Raw genomic sequence first — 20508 nt, 5'->3', positions numbered from 1 at the left:
CCTGCCCCATTTTTCACAACTCGTAACACAATAAGATGACTAATCGCAAACAAATCCATTGTTGCAAAGTATTAAGGATTGTTTTTATGAAGGATGTAGCTAGCACAAATGCTCCGTTGCTTAATTGCTGGTAAATCTCCCTTGCTGATGATTTTGCTCCAGTTGTGGTTTGTCCATACACTGTTGGGCACGTTGCACAATGCAATGTTTGCGTTGTGTCGTACAAGCCACGTCAACCGCTCTTTTCACCGTGCTTTTAATGTACGTTTACCTTTTGTAGCGTCATCAATGTTGTTAGCTTCTTTTGAATCTTTCTTCTGGGGCTGAGGTTCTGTGCGTCTACTTTGGAAAATGCTCCCGGAAGCACAAAGTTATTAGGCAGGCTCCTGATTGGCTGTCGAGTATGCCAATTGCCAAACGAACCGAAATTTTGAAATTTCCAAACCGAACTAAGATTTCGAAATCGGAATAAAGCAAACGTTTGATTTGAAACCAAAAAACACATTTTTTTTCTTTGTTTTTTTGTCTTGAAAAAGTAGTCGTCCACCCGGGCAGAGACGTTCTGTTAATTGTACGCCCAACGTAAAAGTTGCACGCCCCGGACTTCCAGGCAGACGTTATTTGAGACACTGCATCTATAAATCATTTTTTAAAATCAATTTATTCTCACAAGGAAGCCGTGCTGCAGCCTAAACCAAACGATCTGAATGTCGATTGAATACAACGAACGATAATTCCACATTGGAAGAAAACTGACAACTGCTTCTGCATCCGGCTGTGTAAGCTCTCAGTCGTACAGGAGTGGTCCATCGATGAGAAGGTTTCTTCAGCCGTCACCTGTACAAATTTGAAGGTTTCGGACGTTTCGCCTCCTATCCAAGAGGCTTCGTCAGCGAACTAAAGTCTTACTGGTCGTATCGGCCCCATTTATATATCCCTAATGTCCAGACATGGTGGCGCCGGACACAGCTATGATAGGTCCCTACTCTCAGGTTTGGGGGAGCAGAGGACCCCTCCCTGTGGCCCCACTGATTGTTCCTACATTCCTGACTAACGATTGGCCTATTTCCCCCACTCTCACCGGCATCACCTCATCATCAGTATTACTAATCCTATGTTGCCTAAGCAGGCTATTGTATGAACGATCCAAATTGAACCTCACCCCACCAGACCGGTTTAATGAAGGATTTTGTTGTTTTATGAGAATCGCTTCTTTTACTCCCCTTTCAAACCATCTATGTTCTTTTGCTAAGATTTTAACCTCATTGTCGTCAAATGAGTGGTTGCTAGCTTTTAGGTGCAAATGTACTGCCGATTGAGGCCCACTTGTATTATCCCTGCGATGTTGATAAAGTCTTTTTTTTGAGAATTTGTTGAGTCTCCCCAATGTACTGCTCTTTACAATTTTCATTCTTACAATGTATGGAATAAACTACATTACTTTGTTTTTCATTTAGCAGCCTATCTTTTGGATGCACTAATTTTTGCCTTAACGTGTTTATCGGTTTGAAATAAGTTGAAATTTTATGTTGCCAAAGGACTCTGTAATTTTTCAGAAACTCCTGCAATGTAAGGTACTGCTACTCCTCTCCTTTTTGTATCTTGAGAATTATTGGTTTCATTCCCTATTCTTTCTTTCTGACATTTGTTGAATGACCACTGAGGGTACCCACAGTTAGTGAGTGCTCTCCTGATATGTTTTGACTCCTTTTCTCTACCTTCAATGCTAGTTGGTATTAGTTTAGCCCTATGCTGGAGGGTTCTGGTAACTCCTAGTTTGTGTTGTAAAGGGTGATTAGAGTCAAAAAGTAAGTATTGGTCAGTGTGCGTAGCCTTCCTAAAGACTTCTGTTTTTAGCGCTCTGTCCTCTTTTATAATTACTTTACAATCCAAGAAGGCTAGTTGGTTCTCTTTAATGTCCTCACGAGTAGATTTAATGTTGATGTCTACAGAGTTGAGGTGATCTGTGAAGGATTGAATTTCTTGTTTTTTATGAAAAAAGTATTGTCCACATATCTTCACCAGTGTCTAGGTTTTGTACCCGGGAAGGATGTGAGGGCCTGTTTCTCCATCTCTTCCATGTAAAGATTAGCCACTATGGGTGAAACTGGTGAGCCCATAGCACAACCATGAATTTGTTTATAAAATTTCTCCCGAAATTGAAAATACGTAGGCAGATTTCCAATAATTGGCAGATGTGATCCGGTTTAAGTTTGGTTCTTTCATGCAGAGAAACATCCGCCAGCAGTCTCGTCCTCACCACTGAGACTGCTGCTGGGGTTGGGACAGATGTAAAGAGAGAAGTCACATCGTAAGATGCCAATGTTTCCTCAGGTTCCAATATGAGGTCTTTGATCCTCTCTACAAACCCTGTGGTGTTCTCTACGTGATATTCTGCGTTACCAACCAACGGAGCTAAGATAGTTTTTAAATATTTGGCTACATTGTATGTAGAGGAGCCAATGCTACAAACAATGGGACTGAGGGGGAACACTTCTTTATGTATTTTTGGCAGGCCATAGATACATGGCGTGGCCTCTCCTGGGTATAATCTAAAATACATCTGTTTGTCTATATGTTTTCCTTTCTCTAACTTTTGGAGACAGTCTATCATTTCTTTCTTGTATCTATTGGAAGGGTCCCTTTTTAGTTGCTCATACGTGTTAGAATCACTGATTAACCTATTTATTTTGTCTTCATAATCCAATGTGTTGAGAAGCACTGTGCATCTGCCCTTGTCTGCTGGTAAAATAGTAATATTTTTGTCTTTTTGTAGAGTAGTTAACGCCTTTCTCTCTTCTAATGTTATGTTGGACGGAGGAAGATTGACACTACTGAGAAGGGCTGATATTTTAATGCGCAGATCATCTGCCTCTGCATAGGAAAGTTTGTTATTTTTAATAGCCGATTCAGTAGCTGTGATATAATCTATTGTAGGTATAGTTTTAGGAGTCACTGAGAAATTTAAACCTTTGGTTAGTACCGCCTTTTCTGTCTCTGAGAGATCTCTGTCTGACAAATTTTTGATCCAATTCTCCCTTGCAAACTGTTCATTCCTAATTTTCCGCATGTTTACCAGTAGCTGAGATTGTTTCAGTAAAAGTAATTTTTGAAATTTACCTTTTTGTCTCTCTTTGGTTTTGCTGTGGTGCCTCATATAACCGGATTTAGTAAATTCACACACTTCTTGATAGATTTTGTGGGTGAGTTTAGTTTGTAATCGCTGATAATACGTTTCTATTTCTGACTGTTTGTTTTTTTATCTCTATGTCAAGTCTCCTAATTCGCAAATTTAGTATTTTCCTAGTATAATTTTGTTGCATTTTATCGGCTTTAACCGGCTTCTGCATCGTAAGCGAAAAAACTTGAGTATAAAAGGGATGGCAAAATGGATGATTGGAGACTTTGAATTTTCCAATCTGCCTCAGTTTTTGTGTGTACCAATGTCAATATACGTTCACAAGGCAGAGCTTCAATGTAATTGATTTGGGCAAGCGCTTGATTCAACTGCAGAGGAGCGAGTGCCGTTTAGTTGTTGCCGTGATTGCTGTTAAACGGGAAATAGCCTAAAGAGGCAATGTTCTGTCAGGGACCGTTTGGCTCACTGTACATTGGACTGCCCTCATCACACACACACACACACACGCACGCACGCACACACACACACAAACACACAAACACGATTCCAGTCAAACCTCCCAGTTGCATATTTTTACTTAATCTGCACTTGGTTGCTCCTTTGAAGTGTTGCCATCTCCATATTAGCTGCATGTCAAACCATCCATGAAAAGAAATTTTCCTGACATTCCCGCTTGAAATCATTTTAGCACAGAGCCTTCAAGTCACCAAAATAGCATCGAGGAACTTCAACAGACTTCAAGTACTGTTCAAAATCGATTGTTTATTTTTTATTTTTTGGAAGAAGAAGAAGCCTGCTACCGGAGGTGCTAAGACACTTCTGCACGGCAGTCATCCATTCAATCCAGTGATCGTCCATCACCGTTTGGTTCTGGCCCGCCACAAAAACAGACAAAATCTGACTTCAACGGAGCGTTAGAACGATGGGAAAAAAATCATTGTCACCACCCTAGGCACTCTCGAGGATTTGCACACTGCAAAAATCAAGACAAGGGTGCGTAAAAATGTACGTTTTGTAGCATCATCAATGTTATTAGCTTCTTTTGAATCTTTCTTCTGGAGCTGAGGTTCTGTGCATCTACTTTGGAAAAGTTCGGAAGCACGAAGCAGGCTTCTGATTGGCTGCCTAGTATGCAATTTACTAAACGAACCGAAATGCCAACATTTCCAAACCGAATAAAGATTTCGAAATGTGAATCATTTATTCAGATTTCGAAAACTTTGTTCAAACGTTTGCTTTATTGAATAAAGCAAACGTTTGGTTTGAACAAAAATCTGTAGTTTTTTTTTTTTTTTTTGTTTGTTTTTTTCTTGAAAAAGTTGTCGCCCACCCGAGCAGAGACATTTAGTAAGTTGTACGCCTGAAGTAAAAGTTGCACGCCCCGGGCTACCGGGCAGACACTGTTTAAATATTTTAGAAGTTGAATATGTTTTGGTGCATGTTTAGATCCTTCAAATTACTTTTGTTATCTTGAGGAACAGCATGTTTTCTCCTAATATTAACAATGATAATAATAATAATAATAATAATAATAATAAGAAGAAGAAGAAGCGCTTTTTTCCTTTCCCAAAAGAAAATGGACATGACCGTCATGGCTGCTCAAGCGTTGCCAGTGTAACTTTGTTTGTGAAATGATGAGGCCACCAGATGGACGAAGGGAAAGAATTCCGGCGGCGCGCATGCACAGCACACAAGCACCTCATTTCAGCCTTCCAACCCTTGTTCATTTTGCGTTTTCCTCCTATGGTGCGTTGCAGCCATCTGCTGGCGATCAGCACACTCCCCTCCTCAGCGCCCGATTGGCCCGATTCTCAATGAGTCGATCTTCTTCATCGGGAGGTCCTTTGAGCACATAAGCACTTTGTTCGTATTTGGAGGACGAGGCGCTCTCCGCCATTTGATCTTGAGGTCGAGCGCCGTTTAGCCGTGAAGGACTCGTCATGATTTGGAGGCCATTTTTGTGTTGTTTTCCCGGACCGCCCAGTGAAAGGAGACCTCGCCGGGCAATTTGGCGGCTGAGAAAAAACAGAGGCTCCAAAATAAGTCCCACTTGTTTCAAATTGGGGCTAATGGCGCTTCATCAGCGGCGGCGTCAATGGAATTCCCATTTGCCATGATGAGTAATGAGCAACAGATGACCAGCGCGCAGCAGCAGCTCTCAACGCTTTCCTGACAACTTTTGGTGTGCGTGCAGTTGTTTCTGGAACCTCAGCAGGAAATGCTGCCATTTTCGTCATGCCTTCTTTGGCTTTTACGAGCCACTTTGGAGCCGAGTTGAGGAAAAGTCTCCCCAAGTCTTTAATGGCGGCTTCCCATTGGATGACACTGATAATAATAATCCATTTCATTTCTAAGTGCCGGGATAAGTTTTTCTGTGGGCGAACAGCGGCAGCCACACCCGCCAGCGTTCACTTAACCCGGAAGTAACTCAAATAGATAGTAAGCTAGCTAGCTCGTGGATAGAAAATAATAACAACAATAATCCATTTCATTGATAAGCGCCTTTCAAAACTCTCAAGGTCACTTTTCAGTCACAGGATAAGTTTTTTTTTTGTGGGTGAGCAGCGGAAGTCGCACGCGGCAGCGTTCACTCAACCCGGAAGTAACTCAAATAGATAGAAAGATAGCTAGCCAACTAGAAAGATATACAGCTAGCCAGCTACATAGCTAGCTAGCCACGCAACTAGCCATCTAGATAGATAGATAGCTCGCTAAGTGTGCTCACGAGCCTTGGTTGTTTTTTTGCGTTTTCTTTCGTCACTTGAGTTGCGTCGTGTAAAATGGATGTCTCGCAAGTCCCGCGGGGGCCTTTTTCACGCCGAGCGCTTCTCCCCGTCGCCCCCCCCCCCCCCACCCAGGAGCATTGAGCATTTTCTTCAGTGGGCGTCGACGACTATGCTATGACAGCAATTTCTTGAAAACGCTCAAATAAAGATTGAATGAAAGCAGCAGGCCCAAAGCGCGATGAACTCTACGCAGACTGAAAAGCTCTTTCTTCTGTTCACACGCGTAAACACAGTCGGCGCCATTGTGTGCAGTTGACTTGTTGTCCGTCCACATTGGACGGACAACAAGTCAATTGTACAGATGGCTTGTGCAGTTTATTTGTGGAGCCTGATTGCTGGGATATTTGAACCTTGCAGTCTACACTCTGCCTCCGAACTATCAATAAAGTTGAAACGAGTCACTGTGTTTTGTATCCATTTTCTCACTCTCTCTCTCTGTCGTCTGCCTATCTATTTTAATGTCTGTAACTGCTGCGTTCTTGACCAATCACGTGCGGCTTTAATGTATTTTTATTTGAAGGTCTGTGTTTCTGTAAGCCGCCCTCACTGCTGCGTTCTTTTGTGCAGCGATTCTTAACATGGGCCACAGCCCCTAATGGAAAAGCATTCTGCCCGTTTTCTCATCAGGACCACATGATCAGATAGGATCATTGCAGACTCCACAAATAGTTGCCGTCACTTTTCCACCAGACACAAAGTTACAAATACGGGTAATACCGTCGTCATAGCAGTTTCAAAGCTGCGAGTGTGACCGCGAATGGTTGTTTGTCTCTGTGTGCCTCGCGATTGGCTGGCAACCAATTCAGGGTGTCTGCCGCCTCGTCCCCAAAGGCAACTGGAGCCACTCTAGCAACCTCGTCAGGATGAAGCGGTTCAGGAGATGGACCAATAGGTTTTTTAATGTTCAAAGGCATACACTTTATTGTTTAGCAGGGACACGCTCACATTTACAAAGGTGGGAAGATCTCCATTCCTCGTGACAACATTCCAGACTGAGAGGATTCGTGGTTGAAGCTTCTTTGTAGGTGGACTTGTTTCCCATTCTTTCTTGATGTGCACCTTCAACAGTCCAAGGACTTTGTTGTCCTATTTTACGCGTCATTTTCAATCAGAGCCAGGTCTGGAATGCAGAGAGTCACGTACTGTTTTGTCACGCAGCTGTTCACAAACTTGGTCCCATCTTGGTTTGTGAATTCGGACCAGCTGCCTTTATGGCCCTTGATGGCCATTCGTGGTACCCACCGCCCGCTCCTTGCAAAACTGTTCTCATCCGGGATCTTCCAAATAGCTGTTTGATGAGCATTCCTTAACTCTCTCTGTCTTTTTTGCCACATGTGGCAACTTCTTGAGGGACGAGTTGCAGCCATTCAATTCATGATCATTTTTAACTTTGTTGTCTTTGGACTGTGGTCAATTTAATGGAGGTGGAACATGATATGCACGTCATCGTGTTCTGTTTTGATGTCCAACGCAACTTGTTTGAAGTTGACTTTATCATAGCAACAAAGTAGAATTCATATTTGTAAACAGAGACATGAAAATTGCACAAAACAGTTGACAGATCAAATTTGATAGCAATGTTGAACGGGAGCAGATCAATTCAAACAAATGTTCAATCAAGCAGATTTTGGTCAATTAAATCATATCAACATTCAAAAGTTGTCTGCCGCAGGACCAGACCAATAAAATCACAAATATGTGAAGAGTCATCAATAATAATGATACGTAGTAATTATGTGTGTGAGTGACTGAAAGGCAAAGAGGAAAAAGGAGAAAGAAGTAGTTGGACAGTCGGATCATTCTTGATCAAAAGCAGAATCAGTCTGGGAAACTAGTTTGGCTCAACAACTCTGCCCTGAATTAGAGAAAAGAAGTCAGAGAAGAAGACGATTAAAAGACACAAGCGGAGACAACCTGCGTGTTAAGCACAAATAAACCACTGCGGCTCAAACGTCAACTCTGCCATTTTGATCTATGATTCCATATCTTCTTCTGATTCTTGAGGGAGAAAAATAAGGTGGAAAGATTTGAAATGGCTCCAGCACAAACACGTTTCAATGAGACTCGACTGCTATTTCATATTTGACTCTGACGACTTCACTTGTTATGTGATTTGAAACGGTTACGATGTCGCTCGGTCTATGGACATTCGACAGACACTTCACGCTTCGTGATTGTTGCATGCTACCAGTGAACAGAAATGGCATTTCTGGTGTGTGGCTTAAGATACATGTACACATATTAATATCAGTGTCTGAAATAACGTCTGCCCGGGGCGTGCACCTTTTACGTCGGACGTACAACTTGCAGAATGTCTCCGCCCGGGTAGCTGACAACTTCTCCAAGAAAAAAAAACAACACAGATTTTTGTTTGTACGAGGATTTTGAAATCGGAATAAATACATCTTCGTTTTTTTTGGAAATTTCTCCATTTTGGTTCATTTGTCAATTTGCATACTCTGCACGGCAGCCAATCAGAAGCCTGCTTTCTGCTTCCAGACTTTCCCGAACATTGTAGGAGATGCCAGCGTGATGTTGTTTGTTATGATCAGGTGATCGGCCGCTGACCTCCGGGAGGCTGATAGCCAAGTAAACACAACAGTTGTCAGCGAGTGCCATCATTGTTTTGTAAGCTTATGCCTTTCATTTCCGGTTTTGATGAATGAAAGTCTTTGCGTTTTAGTACGATGGTGATATCGTGTGTGGTTGTTGGCTGTCCGAACCGTTTTGTGAAAGGATGCGGGTCAAAATTTCACCGAATACCCATCGCTGAAGGAAGAAAAACAAACCGGTTGGTTTGTCAATTTGCATACTCGGCACGGCAGCCAATCAGAAGCCTGCTTTGCATTTTCGGACTTTCCCGAGCGTTATAAGGTCATGCATTTGCATATCATTTTCCAAAGTAGACGCACAAAACCTCAACCACAGAAGAACAATTCAAAAGAAGCTCACAAGATTTGTGATGCTACAAAACGTAAACGTACAATAAGAGCGTGGCGGAAAGAAGAGTTGACGTGGCTTGTAGCAGACGACGCAACGCAAACATTGCATTGTGCACCATGACAACAAACGACAACTGGAGCAAAATCATCAGCAAGGGAGATTTAACATTAATTAAGCAAGGGAGCATTTGTGCTAGCTACATCCTTCATTAAAAAAATACTTTGCAACAATTTTTTTTTGTGATTAGTCGTCTTATTGTGTTTCAAGTTGTGAAAAAAGGGGCAGGCAACTTTTCAAAGTTGTCTGCCCTGGTGTCTGCTTTTTCGTCAAGGGTTTCAGACACTGTTATTATGCAGCTATATTTCTTCTCCTGCAGACTTTTTTTTTAATTTCTGTGATTTGAATTCTACCTACTACAGTGATACCTCGGTTTACAAACCCATTGGCTTACGAATTTATCGGTTTACAAACGTTAAATTTATGAAAATTTTACCTTGGCATACAAACTTTTTTCGGGATACACACAGAGCTGCCTCAATGATTGATGTGTCGTTCGCGAACAAGCCCGTTCTTCTAACAACAAAATGGGAGCCGACTGTTTTTGTCCTATATTCCCCGCCCCCAGTCCTCTGTTAAAGCCACGTGATTGGTCAAGAACGCAGCAGTGAAGGGGGGTGTTAAACATTAAAGAGATAGGCAGACGATAGTGAGACAGTTTCAACTTTAATAGTTAAAAGGCAGAGTGTAGACTGCAAGGTTAAAATATCCCTTCAATCAGGCTCGACAAACAACCCGCACAAGCCATCTGTACACTTGATGCAAAGAGCTAAACAGAACACAATTGATGAAGAACTAGATACAATTATCACAGAGAAAGCACTTACAAGGGATCCTTCCTCAAGATGGTGAAAGAAGGTTACGTTCCTCATCAAATGTTTCATGCTGATCAAAGCGGCCACTCCATTCCATCAAGCCATCAACGGCCATCAGAAAGGTCAATAAAACCACTTGATTATACAGTACAGTTTATTTCTTTCATCATAATACCATATCACATTTATTATACATAGAATAAGGTATAGTTTGTGTAGTTTTAAGGCTTAGAGAATTAGAAAGTAGAACATGGTGTTTTATGGGGAGCTGAGAACGGATTATTCTCATTTTAATGGTTTCCAATGGGAAATTAATTTTTGGGATACACACTTTTTGCCTTACACACTCTCTCTGGGAACCAATTAAGTTTGTAAGCCAAGTTATCACTGTACATGTCATTTATAAGCAGCTTTCAAAACTCTCAAGGTCAGTTTACAGGTACAGGATCATTTTTTTCTGTGGGTGGGCAGCGGCAGCCACATGCGCCAGCGTTCACTCAACCCTGGCTTGGGTGAGTGCGTCGTTCGTAAGCCAAGGTATCACTGTATTTATATTTTGTGCAAGTTCCTCCGTGTTTGAAAGCCAAGTCCAATTTTGCTTCAGCTCAACAGAGCTTTGGAAAACATTTTACCAGTTCATCCTCAAATTGTGGCAACACCAGCCTTTCCTGTCATTTACAATATACCGTATTTTCCATTGTATAAGGCGCACCCAAAAGCCTTGATTTTCTTCAAATCATGACCTTGCGCCTTATACGCCAGTCGCTCCGCCTTACATGTGAAGTCATATTGAGGTCTGGCAACGACTGTTAGCAACCACGACTCTGTAGAAGTAGTGCGTTACCTCAGTGTCTACTGTAGCGCCTTATAATGTACTGTGCTTTCTATTTGGGAAAATTGTATATATTTAAATATTATACATGTTTTTTTTCATTCATTGAAGGTGCGCTCTATAGTACACTACACTGTACTCGGCCCTCTGTGCAGTATAAGGCGCACCACCTTATACTGTACGGCGATACCTCGGTTTACGAGCGCTTTGGCTAACGAACTTTTCACCTTATGAGCTTTAAATTTGCTAGTATATAATCTTGGCATACAAACTAGTTTTCGGCGGACAAACCAAACCATACAGTGGCTGGCGGACTAGTTTTCGTCACCTCCTTTCTTTGAGTGCAGACGTTGTTTGTTCCCGAGTGGCGTACTTTTGCTATTATGGGACGGAAAAAGACCCCACCGCAGGTTAGTGTGAAGCCTATGAAGACATGAAAGAAAATTACGGTCGAGCAGAAGAAGATCATCGACTTGTGTGACTTAGCTGTCCCAGTACCATATCGATAATTCGACCATTGCTACCATCACAAAGGTAAATAAAACGACTTGATTATACAGTACAGTTTATATCTTTTATTACGATGCAATAGCACATTTATTATACGTAAAATAAGGTATATTTTGTGTCGTTTAAGACTTATTTAGTCGAAATTTATGTTTTATGGTGACCTGGAAACGGATTATTCTAATTTTTAATGGTTTCCTATGGCAAATTAATGTTTGGAAGACACACTTATACAGCCTTATACACACACTTTCTGGGAACCAATGAAGTTCGTAAGCTGAGGTATCACTGTACGTATATGGAAAAAGTTTGATCATATACCATTCGTTGGGGGTGGGGTGCGCCTCATACTCCGGTGTGCCTTATTCAGCAGAAAATACGCTATCAGGTTATGTTTTGAATGAAATTCTGAACGGTTGTTTGCATCATATTTTAGTGGTGGGTCGATATGAAGTCATGATGAAGTCATGATGGTCCAAAATTGAATTGCTGTTTGTCATATGCCTGAGTGAGTGAGTGAGTGAGTGAGTGAGTGAGTGAGTGAGTGAGTGAGTGAGTGAGTGAGTGAGTGAGTGAGTGAGTGAGGTGTGGTTTTGCTGATGAAGGGATCGCTTTGGGTTTACACGTACTCCCTGGCGGTGGAAGGCTGCGATTGGCGATAATACTGCTGGCCCTGCATGTCCTCTTTGGAGCAGGAACAGCACAGCAGGGAGCCCCCCAGGACAGTCAGACTGGCTGCTGCCCAGCCCACAAAAAGGGCCGAGCCAAACTCGTACCTGCACACCAAGGAGACCACCAAACCAATTCGAGTACATCGCGTGATGAATGGGGGGAAGATGAGCCTGTATCTGCACCATATCAATCAATCAATCAATCAATCAACAAATACACACTGCCTTCAAATACCATTTTAAAAGCACATCCAAATCTGACTTTGCAGGTTCCTTTTTGCCATCATTGCATTGTACATTACAGCAAAAGAGGATCGTAATAATAATCATCATCCTAATCATAATCATAATAATCCATTTTCATTTCTAAGCGCCTTTCAAAACTCTCACGGTCAGTTTACAGTCACAAGATACGCTTTCTGTGGGTGAGCAGCGGCAGCCACACGCGCCGCTCAACCCGGAATAACTCAAATAGATAGAATGTTAGCTAGCTAACAGATAACTAATAGCTAGCTAGATTGGTAGTTAGATAGCAAATAGATAGCTAGCTATGAAGCTAGGAAACCAGTTAGATATTGAATAGCTAGCTAAAAAGCTAGTTATCTAGCCAGATAGCTCGCTAGCCAGCCAGAGCTAATATATAACAAATAGCTAGCTAATGATAATACTAATAATAATACATTTGACTTCTAAGCACCTTTCAAAACTCTCAAGGTTACTTTACAGTCACGGGATCAGTTTTTCTGTGGGTGAGCAGCTAGCTAGCTAATAGATAACTGATAGATAGCAAGCTTGCTAGTTACATAGCTATAATAATAATAATACATTTCATTTCTAAGCGGCTTTCAAAACTCTCTAGGTCACTTTAGTGCCGGGGTGGCCAAGCGGTCAGAGACTAAGAGCCATTCTTTTTTGACTATGTTACTGCGTATGTAGAACGGTCGCAGCTTGGAATGGAAGCGGATTGACGTGAGACAGGAGATGTGCGACAGTCAATGGATGCTACAGCTTCGTGTTTGCTTTGAAAATTTAGCTAGTAGCAGATGTGCACATGACGTCACCATGACGTCCCTGATCTATTGCGGCTCCCTTTTGTCAATGTATTGTTTTATTTTCTTCGTTGATTTGAGCCGTGTTTTCTGCTCATACGTATTGGGGGCGCTTTTGTTGTTCATAAATCTTTTTTTCATGCAATTTTACGTCTGTGTTCCTGGGACTCCTTGACTAAAAGATGGATTTGAAAGTAGAAAGAAAAGCAAAATCCTCGAAAGGTACCTGGCATTGGCTGGGGTGTTTGGGTTGAAGAAATGATAAGACACCTGGGTGGCGTACCAGGAAACCGAAACCAAAGTACACAGTCCTGTGACAAAAAGAAACAAGGGAGCATCATCGCATTTCATTCGCCCTGTGAAAGGTGATCCAAAATATTCGCATCAAATAGAAACCTTCTCTTGTAGGCCATGTTCAGTAGCATACAGGGTTTCACTTCAATATTTTCAATGGCAGTTCTAGTTTTTTTTTTAAATAAATATGGTTTTTCTATGTATATACAGTGATACATCGGTTTGCGAACTAAAGTGGTTCCCAGAAAGTGTGTGTAAGGCGAAAAGTGTGTCTTCCAAACATTAATTTCCCATAGGAAATCATTAAAATGGCAATAATCCATTTCCAGGTCCCCATAAAACAATTTTCTACTAAATGAGCCTACACAAAATATACCTTATTTTATGTTTAAAAATGTGCTATTGTATTGTAATGAAAGAAATAAACTATACTGTATAATCATGTGGTTTTATTGACCTTTGTAATGGCCGTAAATGTAGTTGCCTCTTGATGATATCCGAGTGAAGTTGCCGTGCTTTCTCAGCGATCATACCCTCACTCACACTGTTCCCTGCTCGCTGCTTTTCATTAATCCAAATCAGTAGTTTTTCAACCTCTTCTATTGCCTGAGACCGTTGCTTAGACAACACAGAAACACCCTTAATAGCTTCCTTGTTCTTAGGGATGGTAGCAATGGTGGACGTAGCATACTGTACTAAGACGCTAAGTCACACAAACGCACACCTCGTTTGTGTTTTTCGATCCTTCTGCTCGACAGTCATTTTCTTTTGTGCCTTCTTGGGCTTAACACTAGCCTGAGGTGGGGTCTTTTTCAGTCCTATAACAGCAAAAGTACTAAACTCAATAACAAACCATGTCTACACTCAAAGAAAACGAGTCCGCCAGCCACCGTGGCGCTGTGTGGTTTGGTTCGTCCGCCGAAAACTAGTTTGTATGCCAAGATTATATTCTCGCAAATTTACTGTTCGTAAGGGGAAAAGTTCGTTATCTAAAGCATTCGTAAGCTGAGGTATCACTGTATTTGGAACAAGAATTCTTTTTTTTGGGGTACCCGCATTGGCGGCTTTGCCATTTTTGTCAGCTTCAGAGACGAAGATATCTTTGTACGTCACTTTTAATATATTTTTCAAAATAACGCTCAATGTAGCACAATCACAAGATGCGTTTTAATAAACATCTTTTTTATTTTTTATTGGTATCATAATCATAATCTTCTTCTTCTTCTTTTCCTTTCGGCTTTTCCCTTCAGGGGTCGTCACAGCGAATCAATGTCATCCATCTATCCCGGTTTTGTGCATCCTCTTCTCTCACACCAGCTACCTTCATGTCCTCTTTGACCACATCCATAAACTTCCTATTAGGTCTTCCTCTCGGTCTCCTGCCTGGCAGTTCAAGACTCAGCATCCTTCTCCCGATATAGTCACTCTCTCTCCCCTGGACATGTCCAAACCATCTCAGTCTGGCCTCTCTGACATTCTCTCCAAAGCCTCTACCATGAGCTGTCTCTCACTCCCAAAGAGAATCTCAACATCTTCAGCTCTGCTACCTCCAGCTCTGCTTCCTGTCTTTTCTTCAGTGGCACGGTCTCCAGTCCAAACATCATGGCTGCTCTCACCACTGTTTTATACACTTTTCCTTTCATCCTAGCTGAAACCCTTCTATCACAGATCACGCCTTACATTTCTCTCCAGCCGCTCCAGCCTGCCTGGACACGCTTCTTCACCTCTTTTCCACACTCTCCATTGCTCTGGACAGTTGACCCCAAGTACATAAAATCCTCCACCTTCTTTATCTCTGTAGCATCACTCTTGCACTTGGATCCCTCACATTCACACACATATATTCCGTCTTGCTGCGACTGATCTTCATTCCTCTCCTTTCCAGGGCATATCTCCACATCTCTAGTTTCTACGCCACCTGTTCCCCGTTCTCGCTACAGATCACAATGTCATCTGCAAACATCATGGTCCAAGGAGATTCTCCAAGGAGTCAGCCTGTCCATCACCATAGCAAACAAGAAGGGGCTCAGAGCTGACCCCCTGGTGGAGTCCCACCTCCACCTTGAATTCCTCAGTCATACCGACAGCGCACCTCACAACTGTCTTACAGTCATGATACATGTCTTGCACCGCTCTGACATACTTTTCCGTCACTCCAGACGTCCTCATGCAATGCCACAGCTCTTCTCTGGGCACCCTGTCATACGCTTTCTCCAGATCTACAAAGACACAATGCAATTCCTTCTGACCTTCTCTGTACTTCTCTATCAGCATTCTTAAAGCAAACATTGCATCTGTCGTAGTCTTTTTTTTGGCATGAAGCCATACTGCTGCTCACAAATCTTTACTTCTGCTCTTAGTCTCGCTTCAACTACTCTTTCCCAGAGTTTCGTTGTATGGCTCATCAACTTTATTCCTCTGTAATTAGTACAACTCTGCACATCTCCTTTGTTCTTAAAAATGGGCACGAGTACACTTCGTCTCCATTCTTCAGGCATGTGTTCACCCTCTAAGATCTTGTTGAATAACCCAGTCAGGAATACCACCGCCACCTCTCCAAGACACTTCCATACCTCGATTGGTAAATCATCAGGCCCGAGTGCGTTTCCCCCCTTCATCCTCTTCAGCGCCCTCCTCACTTCATCCTCACTTCATTCCTCACTTCATCCTTGCTAATGCTTGCTACGTCTTGGTCCACAACAGTCACGTCTTCTACTCTTTGTTCCTTCTCATTTTCCTCATTCATCAATTCTTCAAAGTACTCTTTCCATCTTGCCATCACTCTACTGGCACCTGTTAATACATTGCCATCTCTATCCTTAATCACCCGAACCTGCTGCATGTCCTTACCATCTTTGTCTCTCTGTCTCGCCAGCCTGTAAAGTTCAGTCTCACCTTCCTTGCTGTCCAGCCGAGCATACAAGTCATCGTAGGCCTCTTGTTTGGCCTCTGCCACCTTTACTTTAACCGTGCGCTGCATCTCCTTGTACTGCTGTCTACTCTCGTCCGTCCTCTCAGTGTCCCACTTCTTCTTTGCTAACCTCTTTCTCTGTATACACACATGCAGCTTCCCATTCCACCACCAAGTCTCCTTATCTACCTTTCTTCCACTCGATACATCAAGTACTTTCCGACCTGTGTCTCTGATTATGTTCGCTTGCCAGTCATCTGTAAGGACCTCTTGCCCACCCAGTGCTTGTCTTACCTCCTTCCTAAATGTCATGCAACACTCTTCCTTTTTCAACTTCTACCATTTTGTCCTCACTTCAGCCTTTGGTTTTTCAATCTTCCTCACTTCCAGCGTCATCCTACACATCACCAACCTATGCTGTCTGGCTACACTCTCACCAACCACTACTTTGCAGTCACTGATTTCCTTTAGATGGTGCAGTTGACACATTCTTTTTACTTCTAAGACATTCCTAACAAACTCCTCTTTTAAGATGGATCCCCAACTCCATTTCTCTTTCTGTCTTCACCATGATATAACAACTTAAACCCTGACCCTAAGCTTCTAGCCTTGCTCCCTTTCCACCTGGTCTTCTGGACACACAATATGTCTACCTTCCTTCTCTGCATCATGTCAACCAGCTCTCTACCTTTACCTGTCATTGTTCCTACATTCAAAGTTCCGACTCTTAGTTCTATACTGTTGGCGTTCCATTTCCCTCTTTTCTTCCGGGCACACCTCCATCTTCTCCTCCTTCGACCAACAGCAGTCCATATTCCACTGGCACCCTGAAGGTCAACAGTGCGAATTACGGCCGTTGTTGACCCGGGCCTCGACCGATCCGGTATGGGATTCAGAGGTTTGATTCGCATATTTGTTTTGGCAATTTTTTTTACGTCGGATGCTCTTCCTGACACAACCCTCTGTATTTATCCTGGCTTGGGAACGGCACAACAAGACACTGGCTTGTGCCCCCTTGTGGCTACATTGTATCATAATAATAATAATAATAATAATAATAATAATAAATTTGATTTATCAGCGCCTTTCAAAATTCTCAAGGTCACTTTACAGTCACAGGATAAGTTTTTCTGTGGATGAGCAGCGGCAGTCACACGCACCAGCGGTCACTCAACATTGAAGTCATTCGGATAGAAAGCTAGCTAGCTAGCTAACAGATAGCTAGCTAGGTCTTCACTCAACCCAGAAGTAACTCAGATAGAAAGCTAGATAGCTAATAAATGGCTAACAGATAGCTAGCTAGGCCTTCACTCAACCCGGAAGTAACTTGAATAGAAAGCTAGCTAGCTAATAGACTGCTAATAGTTAGCTAAGTAACTCAGATAGAAAGCTAGATAGCTAACAGATAGCTAGTTAGGCCTTCACTCAACCAGGAAGTAACTCAGATCGAATCGGATTTATGTGGGACAGGAGATGTGAGACAATCTCTTTTCGTCAATGGATGCCACAGCTGCGTGTTTGCTTTCAACATTTAGCTTGTAGTCGACGTGCACATTCCACAATGATGTCCCTGATCCACTCTCTCCTCTTTCATCTAGAACTGCTTCATGTCACAAAGAGGTACAGGAAGTGCTTAAGAATGAATGACTGTGTCTTTGTGTTGTCACTTTGTCATTGTGCTGTCATGTTATTTGGATTGGGTTGATATTTGTTATTTAGTTTTTTGTTTTTTTTTTGTTCTTTTGACTTCAAGACGGCTCTGCAAGAGTGGCTGCCTTTCCAGCAGCTCATGTATTTTGTTTTCCTACTTTCATTCCTTTCATCACTTTGCTGCTGTGAAATGTAAATTTCTCCACTGCGAGACGAATAAAGGCATATCCAATCCAATCCAATCAGATAGATTATGGTCGCTTGGAACGCATTTGTCGGGGAAATTAGTGGTTTCCAGAGGGTTAGCCTAGCATGCTAATATTTTAATTCTATATTGAATGAAGTCTATGGTATGTTATCATCTTTACATTTGACACAATCATTTGTTGGAATAAACACAGGACATGATTACAGTTTTTTTTACTATGTATCTTTTTACAATTCTATTTAAGTGATTCTTTCTCATTGACTTGTGAGTCAATAAATGGATGTTTTTGGGTTTTTTTTTGTGAAAATGTTCAAAAGTTGTACCTGCGAGAAGGAAGAGAGCGCCTCCAGCCACCGCAATGCGTGTCTTGACCGGCGGGTTCTTCTCTGCCACTTTTGTGCACTTCATGCCGACCACACTGATGATCATGGCGATGAGGCCGAGCAGGACAGACACCACCATGAGGGCACGACATGTCTGGATATGGACTAAAGAAAAGGGGGCAGTGGAAGGTCAAAGAGAAAGCGTCACCCTCATTAGATGGCTAGCTAGCCAGTTGGCTCGATAGCTAATAGCTAGCTAGTGAGAGAGCTGGCCAGCCAGCTAGACAGCCAGCTAGACAGCTAATAGATAGCTAATAGATAACTGACATTGAAAGGAATTTACTGTTTAGAGAGTCAATGGCTTGGGGGAAGAAGCTGTTTAAAGGACAACCGACGTCACTTTTTTGTTTTTTAACTGACACCAGAAAAATGTTTTATGGCATCTAAAATACCCAAAACACGCAGTATGATATTTTTAGTCAAATGCAAAACACCAATAAAATGACTTAAAGTGTCCAAAACCTGCAAAAAATTGAGCTGCGAATTGGGCATTTTCAGAAAGTCCCGCCCCCAGTTCGTGACGTCTTGCATTGACGTCTTGCATTGCTAGTGAATCAAAACAATGGCTTGAGATTCGGAGAAGATGCTTTCTTGTTACACATCCAGTTATAAATATGATTCAAATAGTTCCGAAGAGGAAAGCATACATGTTTGCAATCGATTAAAGAATTTATTTGTGCCATTTTGAGGCAACATTGGGAGAAAATCTCTCACCCAAAAAAAGAGGCACAAAATGGCGACCTCCTGTGGCCACCTCCGTTTACACAGGATGATAAATTCCTTACATGGCGCTTGGACGCCCTCTTCTGGCCTTCTGGCGGCTTTTGGGTGCAACACGAGGTCCCCAGACCAAACAAGTACAGCAAAATACATTGACGTGATGGAAGGACCACTACAAAGCGTCTTTTTTACGGTCAAGGGCGGTCCTTTAGTGACGTCACGTACAGACTCGTCACCAATTCAAAAACAAGACTTTGTGAATATTCGGCGCGAGTCTTAAAACGTAAAATCTAGCTTTAATATGCGGTGGAATCTTTGTCAAATACGCTCAGTAGAAGTCATTTGAAGCCATTTTACAAATTATGGACACAACTTGTCCGGAGACGTCGGTTGTCCTTTAAATGTCTGCTGGATTTGGTGCGCATGGATCGGTAGCGCCTGTCTGAGGGGAGTCGCTGGAAAAGGTGTTGGGCAGGGTGCAGAGGGTCAGGTAGGATTTGTTAGTGTTGTCCATGGCAATGATTGTACTCACTGTCAAGCGAAAGCATGGAGTCAAAGATCTTGCACTGGACCTGCCCGGTGCTCTGCGAAGCGCAACTCATCCAAAGACCTTCGTACAACCCCACGGCGGTGATGATGGCGTCGCCCACGTACGACGATTGCTTCCACTGGGGCAAAGCCGTGGTGGCGATGATGCCGATCCAGCCGCCCAAGGCCAGGAAGTAACCTAACAACTGCAGACCCAGGTTGGCCATCTTTCCTTCCTTTGTCTTCCAAAATGTCCTTTTCTGTCCGCTACCTTTCGGTTGTCTCGACGGGACTTCAAAGACTTGGAACTGTCGAATCAGATTGAAACGCTTGCAGTCATTTCTCGCCCATCGGGGATTTTTCAATTTCCTTGATATAAATACAGCAGATGTCAAGTACAGTATGTCCAATATCTTATCTGAAGTGATGTTTCTCCCATGTGCTCCTTCCAAGTCCGTTCTTTCTGTCTCTGTAATTTGTCCCTGGGCTCTGCTTTTCTCCTGCTCCGGTCGGACTCGAGTGCCTCAGTCAAGGCTACAAGAAAGACGCGAGGGCCAAACAGAAAAGGTCAGTGACGCTGACAACTGACTTGTTGTTGGTCTCCTCTCGGGAGTGTCACGCCTACACGGATTGGCAGAGATTGGCCGAGATTTGACTGACATTAGACAGGATAGAAGTTATCATATTTAAAAGTTTCATGCTGTTAAATACTGAGTGAACACGTGTGACTCGAGTACACAATGAAAGCACAGCAACCTTGGGTCAATCTGAATTGAACAGACACAGCTTGCTAACCTGTCATCTTCATCTAGGAGATCTAGTCTTGGACATCATTTAAGACTTGGTTAACTCCTTCCTTATACAGAATTTAGGACTTGAAACTCCCTCACAGGAAGAGCTCATTAGCCAGGTTACACATCTATCAGTTCATGGAAAAGACAACCAATTAAAATATCTATGTTTTATTGCTTACAGTTGTTGGTGCTTCCAGGAACGTCCAGGGGCGTGGTATTCT

At 42.6% G+C, this 20508-nt stretch overlaps 1 protein-coding gene across 2 annotated transcripts; it reads right to left on the bottom strand.

The window, feature by feature from the left end:
* Positions 1 to 3981: 3981 nt before the first annotated feature.
* Positions 3982 to 20089, bottom strand: cldn19 (claudin 19). Of its 2 annotated transcripts, none has more exons than XM_089010641.1 (5): positions 19498 to 20089; positions 18186 to 18350; positions 13026 to 13110; positions 11709 to 11855; positions 3982 to 4009 (listed from the first exon to the last, which is right to left on the bottom strand). In XM_089010641.1, the coding sequence occupies exons 1-5, from the start codon at positions 19718 to 19720 to the stop codon at positions 3997 to 3999; spliced, it is 633 nt and encodes a 210-aa protein (XP_088866767.1). In that variant the 5' UTR covers positions 19721 to 20089; the 3' UTR covers positions 3982 to 3996. The 2 variants fall into 2 exon arrangements, with proteins under 2 accessions (XP_088866767.1, XP_088866766.1); XM_089010640.1 differs by lacking the exon at positions 3982 to 4009 and adding an exon at positions 6824 to 7780 and having other exon boundaries at positions 19498 to 20086.
* Positions 20090 to 20508: the final 419 nt, after the last annotated feature.

Source organism: Hippocampus bargibanti, linkage group LG12 (genome assembly GCF_051943395.1).
Source record: "Hippocampus bargibanti isolate YZ-2025 linkage group LG12, ASM5194339v1, whole genome shotgun sequence".
NCBI classification, from domain to species: Eukaryota; Metazoa; Chordata; class Actinopteri; order Syngnathiformes; family Syngnathidae; genus Hippocampus; species Hippocampus bargibanti.
Note: the sequence above shows the minus strand (reverse complement) of the source record. Positions and strands in the feature narration are given on the sequence as shown.